At 33.4% G+C, this 26,893-nt stretch overlaps 4 protein-coding genes and 1 long non-coding RNA gene across 9 annotated transcripts in view; all 5 read right to left on the minus strand.

Annotated features, from left to right (window-relative positions):
- LOC147838064 (uncharacterized) overlaps nt 1-26,893 on the minus strand; it is a 225,325-nt gene that overhangs the window by 33,100 nt on the left and 165,332 nt on the right. The window lies entirely within an intron of this gene.
- On the minus strand, nt 559-8,816 carry LOC137489252 (uncharacterized). Of its 3 annotated transcripts, none has more exons than XM_087309749.1 (8): nt 8,486-8,816; nt 3,675-3,835; nt 3,307-3,366; nt 2,645-2,757; nt 1,434-1,548; nt 1,276-1,350; nt 890-949; nt 559-775 (listed from the first exon to the last, which is right to left on the minus strand). In XM_087309749.1, the coding sequence occupies exons 2-8, from the start codon at nt 3,731-3,733 to the stop codon at nt 640-642; spliced, it is 618 nt and encodes a 205-aa protein (XP_087165875.1). In that variant the 5' UTR covers nt 3,734-3,835; nt 8,486-8,816; the 3' UTR covers nt 559-639. The 3 variants fall into 3 exon arrangements, with proteins under 3 accessions (XP_087165875.1, XP_087165874.1, XP_087165873.1); XM_087309748.1 differs by having other exon boundaries at nt 3,675-3,838; XM_087309747.1 differs by lacking the exon at nt 8,486-8,816 and adding an exon at nt 3,922-4,041 and having other exon boundaries at nt 3,675-3,838.
- Nucleotides 11,020-13,639, minus strand: ccl34b.4 (chemokine (C-C motif) ligand 34b, duplicate 4). Of its 2 annotated transcripts, none has more exons than XM_087308684.1 (4): nt 13,062-13,197; nt 12,136-12,262; nt 11,413-11,480; nt 11,020-11,322 (listed from the first exon to the last, which is right to left on the minus strand). In XM_087308684.1, exons 1-4 carry the CDS (start codon nt 13,129-13,131, stop codon nt 11,300-11,302), a joined length of 288 nt encoding a protein of 95 aa, XP_087164810.1. In that variant the 5' UTR covers nt 13,132-13,197; the 3' UTR covers nt 11,020-11,299.
- Nucleotides 15,854-18,290, minus strand: LOC100141478 (chemokine CCL-CUa). The gene is given in 6 exon segments (XM_087309764.1): nt 15,854-16,346; nt 16,496-16,570; nt 16,773-16,850; nt 16,852-16,888; nt 18,142-18,195; nt 18,198-18,290. Coding segments are annotated over 6 exon segments (285 nt in total). The 5' UTR covers nt 18,211-18,290; the 3' UTR covers nt 15,854-16,318.
- LOC147831086 (uncharacterized) lies at nt 22,457-23,718 on the minus strand. 2 transcript variants are annotated; one of them, XM_087309761.1, is made up of 4 exons: nt 23,593-23,718; nt 23,393-23,504; nt 23,137-23,211; nt 22,457-22,999 (listed from the first exon to the last, which is right to left on the minus strand). In XM_087309761.1, exons 1-4 carry the CDS (start codon nt 23,660-23,662, stop codon nt 22,897-22,899), a joined length of 360 nt encoding a protein of 119 aa, XP_087165887.1. In that variant the 5' UTR covers nt 23,663-23,718; the 3' UTR covers nt 22,457-22,896. The 2 variants fall into 2 exon arrangements, with proteins under 2 accessions (XP_087165887.1, XP_087165886.1); XM_087309760.1 differs by having other exon boundaries at nt 23,393-23,507.

Raw genomic sequence — 26,893 nt, forward strand, 5'->3', positions numbered from 1 at the left:
GTTTAATTAATCTGTTTCATTTAAATTCACCAAAATACATTACCTACATTCACTGAGAAATGGAGGAAAAATATTCATTTTCAAAATGCAGAGTACACAATTATGCTGAGCACTTTATATATTTAATATATATATTATCGCAAGCATTATTTAAAATTAAGCAAGCATAGTATGAAAAATAGAAAATCTAGCACATACATTCCATAATAAGTACTTATCACATTACTTTTTAAAAAAGTAATGTAAGTTTGTATATTACTTTTTAAAAGTACCTTTTCCTAACACTAATACATAGTCACAACTGAATAATTCATATCTCTACGACAGATCAATAATGCAAACAGCAAAAATGAGAGGTTTGTTGCAAAGCTTTCATGTTATAAATAGCTTGATTGTCATAGTACGGTGTAAAATATGTTAGCACAAATGTGAGAAGTTAAGTCTTTCTGCTCTGTTTGAGCTTCAGCAGATCGTCTTGTATATTTGATATTCTTCTTATGACTTTCTCTGTGTATTTCATTTTCCACAAACACAAGTGATACAAGCAAAAGCAATAGCTGGGGATTTATTTATCTGTATTTTTATATCATCATTGAAACAGTTTAACATTTTCTCATACATTAGCCTACTTGTCATGAGTTACTTTTTATATATACAGTAGTTACTTAGAGATGAGGTGGTCGTGGAAGACATGGTTGATTTGGGTGATGCTGCTGGAAATGTGGAACCCGAGAACTGGACCTGGCTTTCATCTGGTTTAGTTATTGCAGTTTTTCTAAAAAACAAAAAAAAAAAACAAAAAAAAAACAAAACTGTGGACAACAATCTGACAATAGTACATTAACCCAAGACTTAATAAAGTACTGAAAAGTTGATTTCTTTTACTTACTCATTACTGGTGGTGGATGATAATGGTGGCAGCGGGGAAGTTGGACTATTTATTTGAGTTCTGCAGCAAAAAACAAAACAAAACAAAACAAAAAAGATATATAAAAAAAGTCCTGTTTACCACGGCAGCTGTCATGATGTCACAACATTACTTCTAGCATCTTTACTTTGGAATAAACAATTGCCCAAAAAAAAAAAAAAGTCTGTTCTTCCAGCTTTGATATTTGGTTTAGTTCATGCTGGAGATATAAGGGTGCTCTGAATAGCTGCTTGCTAGGTGTTTAATTTTGATCCATAAGTAGTTACATATGGAAGTATTGCTACACTAAAAATTAGACTACCACAGTAAAAAAATGTGAACACATCATGAGCAATAACTCTACTTACAAAAACTGCACAACTTTCCTAAGCACCCATTCATGTCTTGGATCAGAGCAGATTTTACCCTCTTTAGTCTCAAATCTGAAAACACAAAAAAATAAGTCCAAAATTTAAATGATCACTAGTTGTAATGTGTTTTCTGCAGAAACTGTGATTCTTCTTACATTATGGGAGTCCCACATGGAGGACTCTCACGCTGGATCCCGACACTGATGATGGGATCAGTCACCTCTGCTGTGGAGACTGAAGTACAGCATGGCATCACGGTTTTAGCGTCTACTAAAAATCAAAACACAACAAAAGTAACTTCAAATTTTGCAAAGCTCCATCAAAAAACTGTAAAACCAGTTTAAAACTCTTTACTTGTTATACACCAGATAACAGATGCTATAGCACAACAGCCCAACTTGAGATGAGAATCTTTTGACATAACTATTTTAAATGTGTAAAAACAAATGTTAATTTTATCAATTTGTGTTGGGATAACATGAAGAAATTGTGTGGAACACAGCATTTTTAACAGAGTGTGTAGCAAGAAAATCTCTCCCGAAACTGTTGACTGTTGACCTTGCAGGATGTATGCAGGCTTTCATATTGTATATGCCAAATCTTCACCAGAACGTCCTAGTGTCGCAGTAGAAGTTGAGATTTAAAAACCTAAACAATCTTTTTCTGTCCTGTTTTTGCGAGTCTGTTTAAATTGTAACTTTGGTTTGCTGTTGTTAGCATGCATGAGAGACACTGCTGTTTTCTTCTGCTGCTGTAGATTATCTATTCAAAAAATCTGCTTAATTCTCTATTTATGTGCACAGAAGTGAAAACAGCATGTTAATTATGCTTTAAATATGCTTTAGTGCTTTCAATGTGTTTCTCTTGTATTGTAGCTGCAGTAAAAAGTTCAAACAGTTAAATAACGATAAAATAATGTTAATTTAACTTTATGAGTATAATAAATAAACGATAAAAATAAAATAATTAACAGAGATTTCTCCCTGTTTTTCATGGATTGCTGCAGCAAATTTTGACCTTGACAAATTAATAACTGACTGCTGCTCAATAATATTAAAACTCAGTAACCAAATTTTAGAATCTCAAAGCTTTCATGATTTATAGCTTCACTGTCATAATATGGTGTAAAATATGTAAGTGCAATTGTGGAAGGTTAAATCATTCAGCTCTGTTTGATCTTCAGCAGATCATCTTTGATATTCTTCATATGACTTACTGTGCATTTTTTCTTCTCAAACACAAGTGCTACAAGCAAAGTGCAATAGCTGGGCATTCATTTAATTGTATTTTTACATCATCATTCAAACAAGTCAGTGCTGCATCAGCCTTCATGCCAACTGTTACTCTTTATATATACAGTAGTTACTTAGAGAGGAGGCGGTCATGGAAGACACGGTTGACTTGGGTGATGCTGCTGGAAATGAGGAACCCGGGAACTGGACCCCTTTGCTTTCATCTGGTTTAGTTATTGTAGGTTTTCTAAAAGAAAACAAACTGTGGACTGAACAATCTAACAGTGGTACATTAACCTAAGTCTCAATGTCTGTTCATTAACAGTTTCTGTATTCTGTGATTCACAAGTGTTTTCTGTTTATTTATGCTTGTGATTTGCATTATTGGATGTTGATCTCTGCTGTGTCGACTCTGTCGAAAACCAAAGTTTAACAAAGTGACTTTTATTGACATTTCAGAAGTTTGAAATAATATAATGTTTAAGAAATAATATATAAAGAAATAAGTCTGTAAAATGTAGTGGCAGCTTATTTTAAGGTTTTCATAACCCAATATATACACAACACCAGCCCAGACAATATATCACTTTAAACTATTAAAATGGTAATAAAAGTCACTTTTTGTTGGAATTTGTTGGAAGTAAGATCAAAGTCTCATAATGCAATTAAAAAAAAAATCACAAAATATGTAAAACTGCTAGTTTACAGATATTTATTTCAGTGTATATGGTGTTCTGCTAGACTTTGAGTAGACAGTTGTCAGGGTAAAACTAAAAAGATGATTTATTTTACTTACTCGTTACTGGTGGCGGATGATAATGGTGGCAGCGGGGAGGTTGGACTATTTCTTTGAGCTCTGCAGTAAACAAAAGATATAAAAAGAGTCCTGTTTACCACAGCAGCTGTCATGATGCCACAACATTACTTTTAGCATCTTTACTTTGGATTAAGCAACTGCCCTAAGTCTGATCTTGCAGCTGTGATATATGGCTTAGTTTATACTGGAGATATTAGGGTGCTCTAAACAGCTGCCGGCTGGGTGTTCAATCTTGATCCATAAGTAGTTACATGTGGGATTATAGCTACAATTCTACCACACACTAAAAACTATGTAGACCACCACACTAAAAATGTGAACATATCATGAGCAATAACTCTACTTACAAAAACTGCATAACTTTGCTTCGCACCAATGGTTGTCTTTCATTCTTACATGATGGCATTCACACAAGGACGACTTTCACGCTGGATCCTGAAACCGATGATAGGATCAGTCACCTCTAATCTGGAGACTGAAGTACAGCATGGCATCATGTCTTTAGCATCTGCTAAAAAGCAAAACACAACAAAAGTTAGCTCCAAATTTTGCAAAGCTCCATCAAAATACTATAAGCAGTTAAAAGCTTTTTACTTGTTATACACCAGATAACAGATGCAATAAGCACAACAGCCCAATTTAAGACGAGGATCTTTTGTGTCTCCATTCTCACAGATTTTCAACTCTCACTCTTGCTCTGCTCTGAAAGGATCTATTCAAGACTTTTGCTTGGCGAATATATTCAATAAAAAAATCCCAAGGCTGTATCCGGTCCTTTGCAAGTGTCTCTATTTTTGGTGCTGATTTAATCTTCGATCTGCTTAACACCACCTCTAAAACTAGCTTACTTCTAAATAAGCAAGTATACTACTACTGAATAATACTTACTAAATGACCATCATCTAGATCAGTTCTTGCCAAAGTGGGGGTCTTGAAACTATAAGGGGGGTCGCTTGGTGATTTCCAAAAATCTCGTACAGTTTATGTTATTAAACTATTAGATTTACCATATTTTATCCATAATATACAGAAGATTAAAACAGCATATCATAGTTAGATAAAAAAACAACATGCATATTAAAAGCCATTAGCTTTTCTATTTTTTTTCCCATTGGATTGCGACCCCTGCGGTTATTCTGCTGGATCAATGACACAGCAATAGCGTTAGTTGCAGCAGATTGATTTTATGGCACAATGCTAAATGTTGACACCTTAACATCACTCACGTATATTAAAAGTAAAGGCCATGACTGAACATGGATGTGCCCAGGGCTTGACATTACTTTTTTGATCCCCAGCTAACATTACTAGTCATTTTCACTAGCCACAATTTAGTTGTTAGGAAAATAAATTTTATATGCATAAATATGACTTTGACATGCTAAAATTACTTGATTTAGATTTTGTGGAATGTCCACATGCCTACTCATTCGTTTTACTTTTTGTGTATGTTGTTTACAGTATGAGCTTGCTCAGTAAGCACGAGCACATGGGTCATGGTTTCATAGTGTTGTATTACACTGTTTTTATTTCACATGACTTTTCAGAGCTCAACGGATTTACCAAATTTATCTCAAACCACCCCAAAAAAATTAATAAATAATTATTTCTTAGCCACAAATTTTTAATAATGTGTCAAAACAAGCAAAACATACCTGTACACTATACTTTTTATTTAACAAAATATTTCTTAAAAAAACAGTTGACATGAGTTAACTACACATAAATGGGAAGTTAATATCCTATATCCTGTTTTAATATTGGTTAACGCGAAAGCAACCGGTGCTACTTACAAAAAGACTAATCTGGAGCTCTTGAAAGCAGCAGGACTGTGGGTGCATGAGCTTAACTTTTTGTCTAGTCTATTTGAAAGAGAACAGATCACACCAGTTGCGTTTACAGGTTGTTTCAATCAAGGAAACGGGAGCTCGCACGTATTTTAAACAGTCGCGCTCATCACATCAGCTGTTGGCGCGAGTGTGATGTCAATAAGCTTGTTTATATAGTTCCTACTGGTGTGTGTGCACTGTTGTGTGCAATGCTTGTGTTTATAACCACCCCCGAGAATAGTAGTGGTTGTGAGTCACTTATCCAGCGTATGTTTTACACAATGGATGCACTTGCAGCTGCAACTCAGCACTGGGAAATACCCATACACACTCATATTCACACACTCATACACTATGGCCACTTTAGTTTATTTAATTCACCTATACTACTTGTTTTTGGACTGTGGTGCATAGTGTTAAGGGCACTTAATATACAGTGGGACCAATATCTGAATATTGTATTACATATCCAGGTTTACACTTTTTTTATGAAATATTTCATGGATTATATGCTTTAAAATAGAATTTTTTTGGAACAATGTTTTGCATTTACTGTAAAAATATAAGTACTCAAATACTTTTTTGAGATTAGACAAACAGATTGGACATTCGGCTGAATTTATTCATATATAGCCTACTATTTCTATATGCACTAAATAAGAGAAAACTAGAAGAAAGCAGTGTTTTGGATGCATTTGCTTGTGCTTAAAGTCTGAAAGCATTTCACTTTTAATATTAAGATTTTTTTTTTTACATTTAGATGATTTTCAGTGGAAAATTAACCACATCCTGTTTTGTTCTTCTGAGTAATGAGCTGACTGTGCAACAGAAAACAGCAAGTGATAATTTCAGTGATAAACAAGGGGAAATATGAAATACATAGTATTAATGGCTGCATGGCTCCACAAACAGGGCTTAGACTAAGACCGAACTTGCTCTTAAATTTAAATGACGGTTTTTATCAAAATTAAAAACACATTACTGTGTGCATCTTGAGACTACGGTGACGCATTGCTGCCAAACACATATTTTTTTCCCACTCAGCTATGTTGTTATACCGATCTTTTTTCGTAAAATGGACATCTTAACACTGATGTATTTCTTCATTATTTGTGTACTTTACATAAATGATTTAAAATATGGGTAAATTCTCACCTGTAGTAAGTCAGTTTTGCCTCTAAGAATGTGCTACACACTTTAGAATGAGAATATTACATTTAGGTGAATTGCTGTAAATATTTTTCCCAAATATTAGTGTGATGTACATACATGAAGGGAAAATTTGTCATTTATAATAATTGGTAATCTCACAAGTCAGTCTGACCTCTGTGAATAAGCTATAACCTTTGCTGTGAGAAAAAAAAAAAAACATTTAAGTGATATATGTATTTATACAAATGTATGTATTTTTTACTACTCGCCGGCAGCTATCTCTCTGCAACTCTCACATAATCACCCACTGAAGCTAAGCAGGGCTGCACCCGGTCAGTACCTGGATGGGAGACCACATGGGAAAGCTAGGTTGCAGCCGGAAGCGGTGTTAGTGAGGCCAGCAGGGGGTGCTCAACCTGCAGTCTGTGTGGGTCCTAATGCCCCAGTATAGTGACAGGGACTCTATACTGCTCACTGAGTGCTGTCTTTTGAATGAGACGTTAAGCCGAGGTCCTGACTCTCTGTACTCATTAAAAATCCCAGGATGTCCTTCGAAAATGAGTAGCGGTTTAACTCTGGCATCCTTGCCAATTCTGCCCACTAGCTTCTGTCTATCATGGCCTCCTAACCCTCCCTATGTCATAATTGGCTTCATCACTCTGTCTCCTCTCCACCAGTCAGCTGCTGTGTGGTGTGCGGTCTGGTGCAAAATGGCTGTCGTCATGTCATCCAGGTGGATGCTGCACAATGGTGGTGGATGAGGAGATCCCCCTATTGTGTAAAGCACTTTGAGTGCCCAGAAAAGCGCTATATAAATGTAAAGACTTATTATTATTATTATTATTATTACTTGTACTTATGATGAGAGGTATTGCCAATCTCTACTTGTGTACAGTATAGTTATGAAGAGACATAGTCACTTTCCTGTAGTTCATCAACCTGTATGCTTAGTAGTTGGCCGGCGGTGTGCAGGAATTACACTTATTACTAAGCCATATACTTACATGCTATTTTTGCGGGAATGGATGCACAGATGTTCAAATCGACAATATTTGATTGGATGAACATTTTTTTGTTTAATGACTTACCCAGAACATAAAAAATACATAAAACATTTAGGTCATTTACTTTAATCAATACTATTGGAATGTGAAGAGACTTTTAACCACAACCAGCACAACAAAAATATTTCTGAAGACAATCACCTGCACCTTTAAAACCAACTTTACCGAGCTTTTATTATTATTATTATTATTTTATTAATATGTGTAAAGTAAGACTAAACAAATACAGTACATTATGGAGAAGATGGAGAAACAAAAAGAAAACATTTTGAAAAAAAAAAAAAAAAAAAACAGAAGCTGTATAAACATCTCTCATTAAAGAAAAAGATTATAAAATTTACAAATTTCAGATGTTTTTAAAGCCTTTTGTAAAGGAGTTAGACATAAATATATAAAAACGGTTTTAAGTTTAAAAATTTAACATTTTCAATTTTACATTTAAATTTACATTTATGTATATATATATATATATATATATATATATATATATATATATATATATATATATATATATATATATTGTATTTGCTGAACATTTGCAGTTAAATGCATAACGAGTCTTACAATATTACAAATTTTAGCACAACTTGTATAAACAAAGTAACAAAAAAGAAAAAACAAATAAAGAACAAGAGCGGGTATACATAACATTTACCATAGAGAAGTGGAGTTTAGCTTTTTTAAGTATATTCACAGTTCTGGTCGCAGTACATTACGACTTGAAAGTCCTTTAAGAGTCTCAAAACAAAATTTTTAAATCAGCCTTAAAACAGAAAATGTTAGGCTTCCTCTTCGACCATTCACACTTGTGTCTATGTAACTTGCCCACTTTATAACTTTAATTTTTTAACTTTATATCAACAGATTTAACATAAACAGGATATTCTTATCTATTTCTTTTTATCTATATAAAATATGACATCTCTTTTCTTAATAATAATTCTATGACCACTAAGTATATTAAATAGACATTCAACATCAAACCAGAAATGTTTAACATGCATACAATCAAAAAACAAAAAAACAAACAAATGCATAACAGTCTCAACATCCATTCCGCAAAAAACACACGATTCAGAAAGATCAACTTGACTATGCTAAATAAAACTTTACCGAGCCTTTTTCAGTGACGTCACTCGTTCCACTGAGTGCTGACATCTCTCTGCAGTATCCAGAAGCTATTGGAGATATTTGAGCAACTTGTTCACACAGCTTGGAACCATCGATTTTACAACAGAGTTAATAACGCGCGGAATTAACTTCTCGTTAGCGCGATTCTCGTTTACTTCTGGTCATTTATAGTTCAGCAGGCAACATGTGTACCATCTGGGCCCTGATCGGCAGGTAACACTTTCCCCACTGAAAGTATCAAAACACTTATGTATTTATACAGGGGGTGCAGAATTATTAGGCAAATGAGTATTTTGACCACATCATCCTCTTTATGGATGTTGTCTTACTCCAAGCTATATAAGCTCGAAAGCCTACTACCAATAAAGAATATTAGGTGATGTGCATCTCTGTAATGAGAAGGGGTGTGGTCTAATGACATCAACACCCTATATCAGGTGTGTATAATAATTAGGCAACTTCCTTTCCTTTGGCAAAATGGGTCAAAAGAAGGACTTGACAGGCTCAGAAAAGTCAAAAATAGTGAGATATCTTGCAGAGGGATGCAGTACTCTTAAAATTGCAAAGCTTCTGAAGCGTGATCATTGAACAATCAAGCATTTCATTCAAAATAGTCAACAGGGTCGCAAAAAGCATGGAAAAACAAAGGCACAAAATAGCTGCCCATGAACTGAGAAAAGTCAAGCGTGCAGCTGCCAAGATGCCACTTGCCACCAGTTTGGCCATATTCCAGAGCTGCAACATCACTGGAGTGCCCAAAAGCACAAGGTGTGCAATACTCAGAAACATGGCCAAGGTAAGAAAGGCTGAAAGACGACCACTAAACAAGACACACAAGCTGAAATGTCAAGACTGATTTTTCTAAGGTTTTATGGACTGATAAAATGAGAGTGAGTCTTGATGGGCTAGATGGATGGGCCCGTGGCTAGATTGGTAAAGGGCAGAGAGCTCCAGTCCGACTCAGACGCCGGCAAGGTGGAGGTGGAGTACTGGTTTGGGCTGGTATCATCAAAGATGAGCTTGTGGGGCCTTTTCAGGTTGAGGATGGAGTCAAGCTCAACTCCCAGTCCTATTGCCAGTTTCTGGAAGACACCCTCATCAAGCAGTGGTACAGGAAGAAGTCTGCATCCTTCAAGAAAAACATGATTTTCATGCAGGACAATGCTCCATCACACGCATCCAAGTACTCCACAGCGTGGCTGGCCAGAAAGGGTATAAAAGAAGAAAAACTAATGACATGGCCTACTTGTTCACCTGATTTGAACCCCATTGAGAACCTGTGGTCCATCATCAAATGTGAGATTTACAAAGAGGAAAAACAGTACACCTCTCTGAACAGTGTCTGGTAGGCTGTGGTTGCTGCTGCACGCAATGTTGATGGTGAACAGATCAGAACACTGACAGAATCCATGGATGGCAGGCTTTTGAGTGTCCTTGCAAAGAAAGGTGGCTATATTGGTCACTGATTAGTTTTTGTTTTGTTTTTGAATGTCAGAAATGTATATTTGTGAACGTAGAGATGTTATATTGGTTTCACTGGTAAAAATAAATAATTGAAATGGGTATATATTTGTTTTTTGTTAAGTTGCCTAATAATTATGAACAGTAATAGTCACCTGCACACAGAGATTTCCCCCTAAAATAGCTAAAACTAAAAACAAACTAAAAACTACTTCCAAAAATATTCAGCTTTGATATTAATGAGTTTTTGTGGTTCATTGAGAACATGGTTGTTGTTCAATAATAAAATGATTCCTCAAAAATACAACTTGCCTAATAATTCTGCACTCCCTGTAGATTCATATTTTATAAGGTTTATAATTATATGGTCAAACTGATATATAATACAATTAAATATAGTTTAAATAAGTGTATACAATAAAACGAATTAACTCATTGTATGTGATGCTTTTCTCTCGTAATTGAACGTATTTTTAGCATGTTTTACTTCATGTATGCAAAGTTTCTACTTTTTATGGCACAGGCTGTTTATAAATGCAGTTATATGTATCAATTTCTTTTCTGGCTAAGCTGCAATCGTTATTACCATTAATGAGCTAAATCAAAACAAAACATTGTATACCTAATTTCAGCATTAGTTGTTGTTCACCACTAGATGGCGCACTCGTTATTACTGGAATGAATGTTAGTAGGCAAAGGAATATTTCACTTAATATTATAAACCATTTCAATGTAGTGTTGTCATTGGCCCATGAACATTTACAGCTTATTGTCAAACTATTGCATAACTATTGTATTATAACAGTGATCATAATAATATTTATCAATGTATAGATTTTTTTTTAGATTCTCAAAAGCTACTGAAATTAAAAATGTATAACAATAAATATGTTGGGACAATTGTTATTGTTTACATCCCTCAAAATTGTCTGTATTTTCCTTTTTAGGTATTGGTGGAGGAAATCTTTGAAGCATCAAAACACATTATAGTATCTCAAAGGAGAAAATACATGAATTCAGAATGACATAAAGGGGTAAGTAATCACGCAATTCCATTTGTTAAAATGTGAACTGTTTATTTATTAAATCAGCTTAAATATGAAACAGAGGGAAGGTTGGATATTTGTCTGAAATAAGCAGAACTTAAATTGTTAATTAGCAAAAATTACATGTAATTTTAAAGCAATCAAAACAAAGCAATTGTGTAAACTAATCTTTTAATAAAGCTAAATAATGTAACAATGCTTTTTGGCATAAATAATAAAAAAATGCATAGATAAAGATCAAGGAATGATATATAGACAGTTTTGCAGCATCTTCAAGGCCTTCATTGACTCAGTCATTCAATTCTCTCAGACCTGGAGAAAAGATGATCATGTATTTAGTTTTCTTTTTAAAAACCAGAATAATCATTGTATTAAGATACCATAGTAATGCAGGTGTTTTACCTTGCAGTCGGTTTTGAATCCAGCGTGCTTTTGGGTCAGTGCAGTACCTTTCCTTCTCTGCATAGAAGCTGTAGGACAGAAATACAGTAATGGGATGAACACAATATTGTACATATAAAAAAACTGATATAATATACATAGAGTTGAAGTCAGAGTTATTAGCCCCTCTTAGTTATTAGCCCCCCTGTTTATCCCCCCCCCCCAATTTCTGTTTAATGGAGAGAAGATATTTTTCAACAAATTTCTAAACATAATAGTTTTAGTAACTCATTTCTAATAACTGATTTATTTTATCTTTGCCATGAAGACAGTAAATAATATTTTACTAGATATTCTTAAGACACTTCTATACAGCTTAAAGTGACATTTAAAGGCTTAACTAGGTTAATTAGGTTAACTAGGCAGGTTAGGGTAATTAGGCAAGTTATTTTTTTAACAATGGTTTGTTCTGTAGACTATTGGAAAAATCAAATTAGTTTAAAAGAACTAATCATTTTGTTTTTAAAATGTTTCAAAAAAATTTAACACTGCTTTTATTTTAGCTGAAATAAAACAAACAAGACTTTCTCCAGAAGAAAAAATATTATCAGACATACTGCAAAGATTTCCTTGCTCTGTAAAACATCACTAGGGAAATGTAAAAAATAATAAAAAATTAAAAGGGGGCTAATAATTCTGACTTCAGCTGTATAAAGGAATGTAGACTATGAAGTGAGAACTTACATTATAGCATCAACACATGGACTCAGAGCAGGCTGATGCTTGTACGCAGTCAGTTTAGTATCAGGAGGGATTCTTCCCCTGGACACCTCCTTACAGCATGTTACTCCAACTCGAGTGGGGCGACGATCTGAAAGAAATGCAGAGATTTTAATTTCCAACATCATGCTGTAGACATAGTGTAGCGTATATGTGTGAAAACGAGAAGATCGTGAGCTTGATAAGGGCACCATTAAAGAAAACAAAACCGCATAGCAGCTTAACGGCATAGTGCTGCAGTGCTTTCACTAACATTACAAGGACATTCATGCAAAAATAAACAAATTTGCAGTTATTTTTGTATTTACGCTTATTAGTAAAACTAGTATTTAGCTTAAAGTGCTAAGGCTAATTAGGTTAAGGATAGGCAAGTTGGGGTAATTAGGCAAGCGTTGTATAAGAGTGGTTTGTTTTGTAGACAATTGAAAAAAAAATAGCTTAAGAGGCTAATAATATTGACCTTAAAATGTTTTTCAAAAAAAATTAAAAACTGCTTTCCTTCTAGCCGTAATAAAACATTTAAGACGTTTTCCGGAAGAAAAAATATTCTCGGAAATACTGTGAAAAATTTCTTGCTCTGTTAAACATCATTTGGCAAATCTTTGAAAAAGAATAAAAAATCATAATAATAAAATAATTATTTACTAATAACTCTATATATTACAGACAAAACTAAATGAATATCAGAAACGGTAAGTAAATTATCACAATATTAATTTTTGGCTTTGTTTAAACATCATTACTAGACTATTATGCCTCACAAATGCCTGTTGGTGTGAATTAAATAAAATAAATAAAAAGTTTGAGTATAACCAACCCTTAAACAATAACAATAATATTAATAATAATAATAATCAAATCCATAAATATGAATACAGAAAAGAACTTACAGTTTCCTTGCTGTGCGGTAACACAAACAAAAACCATCATCATCAGAGCTAATTTGCAGCTAAGATGCATGATGTTTTGCGAAAAAATGTTTAGATAAAGAGAAGAGGAAGAAGTCTGCAGGCAAGTATGTTTTTTGAAGATGCTATCTAGCCCTGAGTCCTTTTATACATGTTTTTTACAACAGGATGTGCATCTCTAGCCAGAGTAACTTCATAAGAGTCATGTGACAAACTAGCCATAAATCATGATCAAAGCAGTTTGACATCCTGTAAATTTATTTTTTTTATTTTCTATAAGCAGTAATACACGAAGAGACTGCATGACTGATATTGATATCTAAAATGATGCATGTTTAGTTACTTACAGTTGGCTTGTGCTCCAGTAAAGCATCCCATTAGGGCGATCAAAACAGCAATGGTGAGTAATCTAGCAGTCCAGGCCATAGTTCTTGGTGTCCAGATCAAGGTGTTTGGTGATGGTCAGCTGCGCGTGTGTTGATAATGTGAGTGCGTAATTATGAGGGGATCTTTTAAGAGTTTTACAGCAGTCAGGTGGAATGAATGTGTCACAAAATGCTCCAGCATAATTCTGAAACCATTGCATCAAGTGATCATCTGCCTTCACAGGTTTTCACACTTCGCACCCACAAAACAGTCAGTTTTACGAATCAGCATAATTTATGAGAAACCAATATCCCCCCAGAAGGAAAATAAACTAACAAACCACAATGGCACGTAGGTTTTAATTTGTGTTAACTAAACAACACGTATACTGCTTGAAATAAAATAAAAGTTTACTTTATTAGAATTTTTTTTTTATTAAAACGTAATCGCTTATTTTATTTGTTTCAGTTCATGTACTAGAATAGCTAAAACTAAAATAAACAAAAACTAGATAAAGTAGATAAAATTATGAAAATATAAAATAGAATATATAAAACGGATAAAATTGTAATGAAAACACCATAAAGCTGATATGTATGGTTTTCCCTTTACACCCAACCCTGAAATGTGGGTACTCTGGTTCTCTACCGGATTATAATGTGCCCATACAAAATCATAATTTATTAAATGATTATTGCTAAGAGTGTCTTTCTGAAACTCCGGAAATCAGACTACTTTCCTCAATTTAAGACATAGTTAAATCATCTCATTCAAACATTGCACATGGAAAGAGTCCACTATAGGGTTACTGATAATCTTGATAGGCTTTACAATATATGGCAACTATTTCTTGATCACCTGGACCAAATATAATGCGGATTCTGAGCAGTGGTGTGATGCTATTCTCACTACCCCTATTAACTGCCTCTGTATTTTCGTTGAAACCGTTTATGTTTATATGCCCTATTTTTTTAATAACTTATTTATTATTAATTTATTTTTAATTATTATTATTATCAGCATTATTTTGGTTGTAGTATCATGATTATTTCGTGTATTTAATTGTTTTATTGTTGTTGTGTTGCTTGGTAATTATTAAAAAATGTAAAAAAAAAAAAAAAAAAACTTGTTAAAAAATGCAATACTATTTGAGAAATAATAGAAATAATAGTAATAGTAACAACAACAACAACACCAACAAATACTACTACTAATAATATATAAATGAATTAACAATAGTATTCAGAATCAGAATCAGTTTTATTGCCAAGTTTGCTTCACACACACACACACACACACACACACACACACACACACACACACACACACACACACACACACACACACACACACACACACACACACACACACACACACACACACACACACACAAGGAATTTGTTTTGGCTAAAGAAGCTTCCAGTGTACATAAAGTGACAAGTGACAACACAAAATAAATGTGGAAAAAAGAAATACGATAACAATAAACAGAGAAGCAGTTAGTCAAGAAATCTGGATGTTGAATTGTATGTACAGATTTGGTATAAACATGTAAAACTAATACAGATTTGTTATAAATATGTAAAACTAATAAACACTAAATACTATTTGAAAAAATAATAATAACAACAAATAATAATAATAATAATAAAAATTAATCAAAAATAGTATTCAAAATAGTCCTAAGACAAGAATTATTTCAATAATTTTGGGACTTTAATAAAAGGTTTATATATATATATATATATATATATATATATATATATATATATATATATATATATATATATATATATATATATATTTATTTATTTTGTATCACCTATAATTTGGGGTCTCTTGAACTGAGAATACTTTAGGTTTAGTAGATCCATTTTCACCCAAATAATCAACAAAGAATTGCTCGTTTTCAAGTGTAAATGTTGTTCTGTTTTTCATAATGAATAATAAAACATTCTGGAGAAAACAACTGTGAAAAAATAATACACATCCTTTTTTAAATTATTATTGTTGTATATATTTTCTTTCTTTCTTTCTGTACAGTGGATCAACTTTTTTTTTTTTTAAATCTACACAAAATACATTTTAAAAGTAGCCTAATTAATTAAAACAAACAAAACCCATAATTACAATTAATGATTAAAAGTTTATAAGATAAAAGCAGATTTCCCAAATTGAGAGAACATTCATTTTTGAAATAAATGTTGGAAAAAAAAAAGACTTGAACAAATTTATTTAGCAACATAATTTGATTATGGATGAAATGTACTTCTGTAGCAAATAGTACAAAGCCAGAAACCAGTTACAAAGAAAAGAAAAAAAAAAAGAAAAAAAAAGAAAAGGTGTCTTTATGCAAAGGAAGAACGTCGTTCACACATTCAGAAACATCGACCACAAGCAAACAGTAGTTGCTGATCACAATTTATTTCCAGTTTCAGATTTCAGTTGATTTGCATCATACACTGACAAAGAAATTCATATAAATCAATCTGCAATTCACTTAGACTTCTATCAGTACTTCTATCAGTCTACCGTCTACTAGCAGTGATGTGAATGAACTATTTCTCAATGTGAAATACAATATAATGTAAGCTAACAATTTGTTTTACTGTAGTTCAGTTCAAGATTCATCACTGTCAGCTTGCTCTGTATCTTCAATGTAATTTACAATATACTATATTTGATGTGAATCATGTAAATATTTCCATTATACAAAAGCAAAAGTTTAAAAAGGGTTTAAAAATTCTTTCTTCGAGATTTGTTGATTTCATATTGAGTTTACTTTTAGACATTTATGATCCATGATCTGTCTGAAGCTTAAGCAGATCCTTCCACATTAGTTCACTTACTAATGGATGTTTGTGGTGCAAATGTCAGTTGAATGTCTTTTTTAAAGTTCTGCTGTTAAAAAAGTAATAAACAAATTCTATAAATACAAACAATAAAGCAATATTAATTAAAATTTACCCTATAAAATACACAACAAAATAAATAAATGTAAAGCTTTTATTTTGCTATACGTTTCCTCAGAGTTGATTTGTTCTACGTACAAAAACTGCAGAACTTTTCTTCGTGCCCATGGTTGTCTGGGATTAGAGCAGAAATGCCCTCGATCAGTCTCAAAACTTTCAAAGAGAATAAAAACATAAATAAAATGATAATTAAAGTCATATGCTGTTGAGCTCTAGACTAAAAACTATGAAATATAAATATGTAACATTAAATTGAATGTTTTCAAATTAAAAGGTTGATTTTTTTCCAATAATGTTAATTCTTCAAAAAAATTTAATCACTTCTGATCAAAAATAGGTTTTCTGAAATTCTTACATGATGGCCTTCACACATGGAATACTTTCAGGTTGTATCCCTACACTGATGATAGGATCGGTCACCTCTACTGTGGAGACAATTATTTCCCCTTTCCTCAATGGCATTTGTAAAGACTGAAACTCAAGGTAGTTGTTGTGAAGTTTTACTGGTTAGTGGGATTCGAAGAATGAAGTTTTCACATTTGACAGTATTTTCTTACACAGATTCTTCATACAGTCAGATTCTTTTGAAACAGCACACAAGGCATTTTTTCAGAGCATTATGACAGCATGCTTACTGACAGATTTGAACACAGCCACTCAAAAAGCATAAATAAAAAAAGTCATACAAATCTGAACAAGTTTTTAATAAATAAAATATTTAAATAATTGATTACTAATTTAAATAAATCATTCATTATTTGGACAAAAATACATGTAAGGGATACTCAACCTCTTAAAAGATTTTAAATGCAAGATGTGGAGGCAAAGAGCTGCGCAACACGAAGCAGACGTTGATAATCCTCATTACTCTGTGGTCATTTGCCAAGTTAAAGAGACGTTAAAACTAGTTTTGTTTTTTGCATTATAGTACTTACTTAGGCTTAGTCAGTCATGACATGATAGATCTCTCAGTGCCCACTTTGAATCAGTCACAGGCAGACATGTTGTGTGTGTGCATGTAAATGATACAACCATATCTAACAGCTCATAGTAACACGTGTTAGCTACTTCTTCACAAACATTTTTGAGCATATTGGTAAGCTGATTGATCTCCATTGGCTCTCTTGTGAAGCACATGTTGAGATTACTCAAAGGAATTAATGCTTTGGCAACTGTTAGTTCCTGTGGTTACTATTAATGTTTGAGGGGAACACATTAATTTCAAACTGTGATCAAAACTGACTTAAGTTACCTGTACATTAAACGATTTTAATCAACTTACAGCCAATCAGAACCACAAATTTCAACAGACCATGGAATAATTCCAAATATAGCCTCTTCCTGAGTTTTTTGTGTGCCTTTCACAAAAGAAAAGAGTGTGCTGAGTTTTTGCTGTGGCCTGAGGTTGTGGTAATTTTTCATGTCAAGGGTGAAAATCTGACTCATGATATCACCATGAGTTTAAAGGGTTAAACTGGCATATTGCTGTCACACTTACGTGTACATACTTGACCACAGTGGCACTTCCCTGACATTTTGTCTTGTTATGGTAATTTTAATTTTTGTGTGTGCCTCATACTAGACTTTTAAAGCATGTTGGCATCAATTAAACAAATCATATTAATCATAATTAAAATAAGCAACTTTACAATGATCAGTGGATTATTATAAAGTAGTACTATAAAATATAAATCCAGTAATAATACAGATATCCTAGAACTTACCTGAAGCTTTCTGTGATGTAACAAGAACTGTCATCATCATCAGAGCTAACTTTAACAAATATTCATCATGTTTTGTGAAAAATACCAAGATAAAGACAAGAGGAAGAAGTCTTCAGACTAGTTTGTTGTGAAGACGCTGCTACTACTACTTCTTCTTTGGGTTTTAATGGCAACTTACATATTGCATTACTGCCATCTTCTGGAGATAATTACTTCATGTATCGTATCCAGCCTTGCTAATGGGCTCTATGCACAGCTCGAGTTTTAAAGCCTTTAAACTTCTGGTGAAAGCTCAACGTGAATATTTTTAAATTTCACAAGGTTGTTTTTATAGCATCAAGGTTGTAATGTACATGCATTACATTCAGTTACATTGACTTAAGCATTCATTTAGTTGTTCAAGTGTAAAACGAGATAAAATACCGCTGTAACCACTAGCGCCGTCAGTTGCAACAGGTTAGCGCAGAAATTGCTTAGAAAATACTGGGGTAAAATAAACTGTCATATTTTAAACAAATGGCAGGGGGAAATGGATTTTAATCCAGTGCTCCTTGTTCGATCTGAGATCCACTACATCGCATGTCTAATATATCGTATAACAGGCAGTGAAAATGTCTTAAACGTGACAGTTTTGTAATGGGAAGACAGTTCACCGGAAGCCCTTGGGCTCACTGCCTGAAAATGAAAAGTCTGTGTGCATATAATCCATACGGATTTTGCCGCAGACCCAAATGCTCCCATAGTCCATTCTAGAATATTAGGGAAATATATAAATATTGTAATTAATCTTCTCTCATTAAAATCTGCTCAAAAGTCAACACTTGCAATACATCTTATTCATCTTGTATCACTTGTCCTTAACATGAATTCTCCATGTTAGCTGTGAATGAAACTACACCCCCTAAAATGCTAACTTTTAACTCTTATTTTAAAAAAAAATATTTTTTGATTCAGTATGTTCATTTCACTTCCTTTATCATATGGAGCAATGTTTCTCAACCACGTTCCTAGAGGACCACCAGCTCTGCACATTTTCCATACTAATGCACTATTCTATGCTATTTTGATGTAATCAGTGTAAGTAGTGCGTTCACACTGAAAAATCTAAAAAGAACAAGTGCACTTTAAATACCCGGATGGTGCACATATTCAAAGAGTAAAATTAAGTGTGTAGTGATGGACATTTTACACACTCAACGGCTGCTGCTTTGCTCATGTAGCGGAAGGGGCGGAGCTATCGGGCACTGATGTTGGATTACTTTATTTATTTTGGATTGTTAAAGCAAAATTCTTCTATGAGAGGGATTATAGAGCCGATGGTGAATGTGGTTATACTCATGGCAGGTATCATTTGGTAGTTTGGTCATTTATGCTATGTCATATTTGGCAACCTTCAAACGTCATCAGGAAAATGGTTTGAATTTTCCATAGTAAAAAAAAAATTATGCCGTGTCACAATTCACATACTTATACTACGCCCTAAAAGGATATACTTTTTTGTAAAGGAAAAGTATACACCTTTGAGTGTAACAGAAGTCTATGCAAGCTTTGAGACATACTACTTCCTCGTTAACAGATTGTTATGTTGCTTAGTTACATCCCCTGTCAATCATCTCAACACCTCATTCCCATTTCTTTCATATTTACCATATTGGAGAAGCAGCCGCCGGATAAACTGCCATTAACGAATCTTCATGCAAAGAAATCTTCTTTGGGCAATTTGCCGGCAGCTAGCTATCTGCAACTCTCACATGGTCGCCCTCTGAAGCTTAGCAGGGCTGTGCCTGGTCAGTACTTGGATGAGAGACCACATGGGAAAGCTAGAAAGCTGCTGGAATTGGCAATAGTATCTGGATGCAGCCATTATGATGCAAGCTGAGACTGCATCATTTAGCGATGCAATGTCAGACTCAATGCACCTAATGGAGTAAGTGACGTCACTGTGACGGGTAGGGTTAGGGGTGGGGTTAGGTGAGCGCATTAAAAAGCATTGGATGCAGCTCAGATTGCACTGCACCGAGTCTGCTGCCCGACCCCTTTCGGAATTGGTGTTAGTGAGGCCAGCAGGGGGCACTCAACCTGCGGTCTGTGTGGGTCCTCCTAACAGTATAATGAAGGGGATGCTATACTGTCAGTGAGATTACAAAAATGTGTAAAAGTGCTTTGTAAATGTAAGTTATTATTATTATTATTATTATTATTATTATTATTATTATTATTATTATTATGCATTCAGAAGTTAATGTCCAAACATATCTTGATATAAGTTCACATTGTTGTTGCAGATGAAATATAACACGGAAAACTTGGTTTAAATATGTTCCAGTTGACTAGATATTGATTAACAGTCATTCAAACAACTTTACCAAAGCCTCTCTACTTGACCCTTGATCTTGTGTCAGCCATGTTTGTAGTTTGTTTACACTTTTTACCCTGCACAGTTTAGTTCCAAACCTGCCTCAACACATATTTCAAATACATTTAAAGAAAGCCTGAAAGATTAAATTTTTTAGTCTCCTCAGATTTATTTAATTGGGTTTAAAGCTAAACTGTTCAAGATCTGACCCTCCAGGAACATAGTTTGACATTTTGTGATATATAGATTCCTAATGGAATGTAATGGAATTTTCCTGTACTTTCTCTAATAGTTTCAGCATAAGCAACGGATTATGCTGGATTTTCGTCTTTGTATGTTTTATTACTTTGTATCCCCAGAAAGCAGTATGATTTCTTCCACAATACCAACACTTTGGCTTAACACCCTCCCCACATTTCCAGTACTCATGATCTCCTCTACATTTAGCACATCTTCTCTGATTTTATGTCACTTTATGACCAAATTTCTGGCAGTTATAACATCTCACAGGTTATTTCCTTACATTAAACTTAAATCTAATCAGATATTTTTGTCTGTCAATATTTGCAAGAAGAATCTCTGTTTAATTTTTTTATTCAGTTTGGCAAATTTAAGATCTATCTCATACTCTAAAACACTCTAAATAGGAGACTCTTTCTATCACTCCTATGCAACAGTTTTGTTACAAATAACAATAATCAAATGTCTCCCAGTACTCTTGCATACTTAATTTCTCCTATTTGCATATTTGGTTAGTCTCAGTGCTTTAACATTCTTTACCTTCTCCTTCTCCCTCAAAACCTCACAACCACATGCAGCAAGTCAAACCTCAAATCAACTGCTTTTGCTTAACTCTCTGATTCACCCCTCTGACTTTTTTTTTTCTTCTCATGACTAGTCAATTTCTAAGCTGTAGCTCTTCTTATTACATCCCCCCATTTATTTATCCTTGGTCATCGCTACACTGCAAGTTTTTATCACCTTCTGGCTCATTCTGGCACCAACTTGCTAATATATATATATACATATATAAATATATATATATATATATATATATATATATATATATATATTTAATTATATATTAAATATATATATATATATATATATATATATATATATATATATTTAATATATAATTATATATATATATATATATATATATATATATATATATTTAATATATAATTAAATATATATATATATATATATATATATATATATATATATATATATATATATATATATATATATATATATATATATATTTAATTATATATTAAATATATATATATATATATATATATATATATATATATATATATATATATATATATATATATATATATATATATATATATATATTTATTTATTTATTTATATATAATTATATATTTATTTATATATAATTATATATATATATATATATATATATATATATATATATATATATATATATATATATATATATATATATACATACATACATACATACATACATACATACATACATACATATATATATATATATATATACATACACAAATTTACACTGTAAGAAAAGTTGAAAGTGCAATGGTTTGCATAATAAATACATATTTTCACCCATATTTTCTTATTATTCACACTAAGTGGACCACATTTAATTACTGTAAATTTACACATAAAGGACATTTTGAAAGCAGCATTTACATGCACGCAGTTTTAATGTGACCTTCATATAGCAGAAGCATTTTTTAAGGTAAAAGGTTGAAGAAATGTCCATCAACTACATAGATTTGGGGAAAAGGAACCAAAATCACACTGCATGTTACACAGCACATGTAGTACACAGCCAAAAATCAGTTACAAAATGTAAATAATTAAATAAATAATATGGCAAAGAGAAAAAGTGTCTTTATGCCCGAGGAGGAACATCTTTTATGCATTCAGAAACATCAACCACAAGCAAACAGTAGCTGCTGATCACAGTTTATTTGGAGATTTCATATTGCAATACATTTGTATCATACACTCACAATAAATCCAGGTTTGTTCTCATTTAAATCAATCTGTGATTCACTCAGACTTGCGTCACAATTTAATGACATAAGTCCAATATTAGTAAATTGAGTGACATATATTTCAATGTGAAATAAAATATAAGCTTACAGTATGTTTCACATATTTCATTTTCCAAAAAAGTTAATAAGTTAAGAACAGTCTCATTCAAATTTCTCTACATTATAATTGTGCTTCTATTTGACAACATAACATTTAAATATTCCATTTAAATAGGCTTAACTTAGTAATTGTTACATTTTCAAAATACAACAGCAAAAGTTTATAACAAGCTTAAAAATAACTTTATAGAAATATATTAATATGTCATAATAAGTTCACTCTTAAAAATTCTTGATTTACAATCTCTCTGGAGCTAAAGCAGATCCTCCCACATCGCGCTCACTAATAGATGATGTTGGCGGTGGCGTGGATGTCTGTTGACTGATTTTCAAATTTATGCTGTTAAAAAAGTAACAAATAAATAAATTAATAACATACAACAATGCGAACAACACAAATGTTCCATATGAAATATATGACAATATGAATCATTTTGAAGCTTTTATTTTGCTACATAATTGTTGTGTTTTACTTACATAAACTGCTGAGCTTTCCTCCGCACCCATGGCTGTCTGGGATCAGAGCAGAAATCCCCTCGATCAGTCTCAAAGCTGTCAAGATTAATAAAACCAAAATATTTTAATTTTTAAACCAATATATAAAGTCTTATGCTGTTTTTAAATTGAAAGACTGTTTTTTACGTAAAACATTCTGTAATAATGTTTACTTTTCAAAAAAGTTCAATCACTTCTGATCAAACATGGGTTTTCTGGAATGAATTGTGATTCTTACATGATAGCCTTTACACATGGAAGACTTTTACGTTGTTTCCTGACACCGATGATAGGATCAGTCACTTCTACTGTGGAGACTGATTTACAGCAGTTTATCACCCTTTCCGCATCTGCTATGATAGAAAAGCAAAATAAACTTCAACTTTCTGCATCTTTCCATCAGTTAGAATAATATACGAACAGTTTAGAGTATTTTACCTGTTACTGTCCAGATAGCAGACACAATAACAACAATAGCGAAACTCCTCATGAGGATCCTTTTGTCCATTTTCACAGTCAATCTTGAAGTCTGAACTCTCGCTTCTTGTGTCTGAGAGAGAATGCATTCAGGACTCTAACTAGTTCGTCTTAAGTAGTCAATAAAGCGGAACTTGAACGGCATGGGCTGCATCCTCTTAACTGCGGCCAGATTTATTTTTGTAGATGATTTCATCAATGTTCTGTTTCGTCATTGAATCTGGATTTCCATTTGGTTTCATGAGGGGAGTGAAGTCAGTATTCACAGTAGGTGGGAAATGTCAGTTGCTAAATTAATATATGCAAATGCAAATAGGGGATCTCTGTAGAAAGAGCTTCTCGATTTAATGTTTAACATTACAGTAGGTGTCAGCAATTTAATAGTTATACAGTCAGGTCTATAAATATTGGGACATCGACACAATTCTAACATTTTTGGTTCTATACACCAACATAATGGATTTAAACTGAAATGAACAAGACGTGCTTTAACTACAGACTGTCAGCTTTAATTTAAGGGTACAGTATTTTTATCCAAATCAGGTTAACAGTGTAGGATTTACGGTTTGCATATGTGCCTCTCACTTGTTAAGGGACCAAATGTAACGGGACAGAATAATATTCATAAATAAAACTTTCACTTTTTAATACTTGGTTACAAATCGTTTGCAGTCAATTATAGCCTGAAGTCTGGAATCCTTAGACATCACCAGATGCTGGGGACCATTCCTGGTGATGCTTTGCCAGGCCTTTACAACAACTGTCTTCAGTTCCTGCTTATTCTTGGGACATTTCCCCTTTAGTTTTGTCTTTAGCAAGTGAAATGCATGCTCAATCGGATTCAGGTTTGGGGTTTGACATGGCTATTGCATGACATTCCACTTCTTTTTATTTCAAAAACTCTTTGGTTGCTTTTGCAGTATTCTTTGGGTCATTGTCCATCTGCTCTGTGAAGCACCGTCTAACGAGTTCTAGTATTGAGCTTAATATGAGCACAAAATATTGCCTGAAACCCTTCAGAATTCATCCCTTTGTCAGCAGTCACATCATCAATAAATACAAAAGAATCAGTTATATGCCCACATGCCCTCGCCATGACACTACCACCACCATGCTTCACTGCTTAGGATCATGAGCAGTTCCTTTCTTTCTCCATACTCTTCTCTTCTTATCACTCTGGTACAAGTTGATCTTGATCTCATCTGTCCAGAGGATGTTGTTCCAGCACTGTGAAGGCTTTTTTAGAGGCTTATCTGGCCTTCCTGTTTTTGAGGCTCACCAATGGTTTACATTTTGTCGTGAATCCTCTGTATTCACTCTGGTGAGGTCTTCTCTTGATTGTTGACTTTGACACACATACACCAACATCCTAGGGAGTGTTCTTGATCTGGCCAACTGTTGTGGAGGGTGTTTTCTTCACCAGGGAAATAATTCTTCAGTCGTCCACCACAGTTATTTGGTCTTCCGGGTCTTTTGGTGTTGCTGAGCTCACTGATGCATTTTTTTTTCTTTTTAAGAATGTTTCAAACAGTTTTTTTTTTTTGCTTTCTCTTTGATGGGTTTGTTTGTTTGTTTTTCAGCCTAATTTTGGCTTGCTACACTATAGTGACATCTCTTTGGATCTTATCTTGAGAGTTGACAGTAACAGATTCCAAATGCAAATAGCACACTTGAAATTAAATCTGGAACTCGTATCTGCTTATTGTTATTGGGATAATGAGGGAATAACACACACTTAGCCATGGAACAGCTGAGAAGCCTATTGTCCAATTACTTTTGGCCCTTTAACAAGTGGGAGACACATATGCAAACTACTGTAATTCATACACTGGTTACCTGTTTTTGGATGTAAATACCCTCAAATGAAAGCTTTCAGCCTATAGTTAAAGCACCTTGCTTGGATGCTTGGTAAAATAAAATATTTTTATTTTTAAATACCAATAAAGGATGACCAGTATATTATATATTTTTTTTAAAGTTCAAATGTATTTTATCTTGTGGTTTTGCTCATAAAGCAAAATAGGAAGAAAGGAAAACATTTAGCTTTTTTTCATCTTAGGACTTAGTTGGAGTTTTGCTGGTTAGTGGGATGGCAAGGGTCTTAGTAATGATTTTTTTAGGGGGTTATCACATTTTATTGGGACAGGACAAGCATTGGGAGCAGTGAGGGGGGAAGGATCGGAAAAGGACCTAAAGCCAGGAATCCAACTCAGATCACTGTGAACACCAGAGTGCTCTATGTCGGTGCACTTAACCAGGCTATTGGTGCCGACAGGATGGCAAGGTTCAAGTTTTCCAATTGCTGCTCTTCTTATGTCCTTCCAATACCCTAAGATGTAGAGTGCAAATTAAGACATTTTAGATGAAATCTGAAAGCTCTCACCATCCATAGTCAACAGTTAAAAGACAATACGAAGCTCCAAGAACACTTTTGTGCAGGGGTTCTCAACCTTTTTCACTTCAGGGCCCATCTCTTTCTATTCACCTTATTCTTTTGGCAAATTTGAGATCTGCAGTGTCTCACCACCCTAAAACCATCTAAATATGGGACTCTTTCTTTTACTATGCAGCAGTCTTTTTTTTGTATTCATACAGTCACTTTTGTTACCTTACTGTCTTTACCTTCTACAACTTTCCCTGGACTACAATAACCAATCATCAAATTTCTCTCTCCCAGTACTCTCTCCATAGATGCAAATTTGGTTTGTGAGTCTCAATGCTTTAACTTTCTTTACCTTCTCCTACTCCCTCAAACCTCACAACCATACTTAACAAATCAGACCTTGAGTCAACTCTATGATTCACCCATCTGAAATATTTTCTTTCTCTCATGATCAGTCAATTTCTTAATTCTAGCTCTCCTTATTACATCCTCCCATTCATTTTCTCCTTGGTCATCACTACACTGCATTTTTTTATCATCTTCTGGTTCATTCTGGCACCATCCTGCTATATTAGATGTTTTTTTTAAAGATTTTTTATACTTTAATAAGTTGGGTAATGTTTATTTATTGATGTTTTGATGTAATATTTAATCATCTATAACCTATTTTTTCTTTATATGAGCCCTTTTGGTTATGTGGATGTTTTCAGATTATACCCATTTCCATTACTCCTCACATTTGTCTTGTGTTATGTCATTGTGTGGAGGAAATTATGGTTATGGTTTATTAAATACACATAAAGGACATAAGCAGCTTTAAAATTGACACAGTTTTAATGTGACCTTTATATAGCAAAAAAGGGAAAAGGGAGGTGTACG

Source organism: Danio rerio, chromosome 24 (genome assembly GCF_052040795.2).
Source record: "Danio rerio strain M-AB ecotype USA chromosome 24, GRCz13ab, whole genome shotgun sequence".
NCBI classification, from domain to species: domain Eukaryota; kingdom Metazoa; phylum Chordata; class Actinopteri; order Cypriniformes; family Danionidae; genus Danio; species Danio rerio.

Coding starts and splice junctions, on each gene's coding strand:
- LOC137489252 (XM_087309749.1), bottom strand. CDS start 3,733: ATGCCATCATGTAAGAATGAAAGACAACCATTGGTGCGAAGCAAAGTT. Junction 3,367..3,674: donor AGCAAAGTTATGCAGTTTTT/GTAAGTAGAGTT, acceptor TGTTTACTGCAG/AGCTCAAAGAAATAGTCCAA. Junction 2,758..3,306: donor TCATCCGCCACCAGTAACGA/GTAAGTAAAATA, acceptor GTTTTCTTTTAG/AAAACCTACAATAACTAAAC.
- ccl34b.4 (XM_087308684.1), bottom strand. CDS start 13,131: ATGCATCTTAGCTGCAAATTAGCTCTGATGATGATGGTTTTTGTTTGT. Junction 12,263..13,061: donor TACCGCACAGCAAGGAAACT/GTAAGTTCTTTT, acceptor CATTTCTTTCAG/ATCGTCGCCCCACTCGAGTT. Junction 11,323..11,412: donor GATTCAAAACCGACTGCAAG/GTAAAACACCTG, acceptor TCTTTTCTCCAG/GTCTGAGAGAATTGAATGAC.
- LOC147831086 (XM_087309760.1), bottom strand. CDS start 23,662: ATGGACAAAAGGATCCTCATGAGGAGTTTCGCTATTGTTGTTATTGTG. Junction 23,508..23,592: donor TGCTATCTGGACAGTAACAG/GTAAAATACTCT, acceptor TTTCTATCATAG/CAGATGCGGAAAGGGTGATA. Junction 23,000..23,136: donor AGGAAAGCTCAGCAGTTTAT/GTAAGTAAAACA, acceptor CTTTTTTAACAG/CATAAATTTGAAAATCAGTC.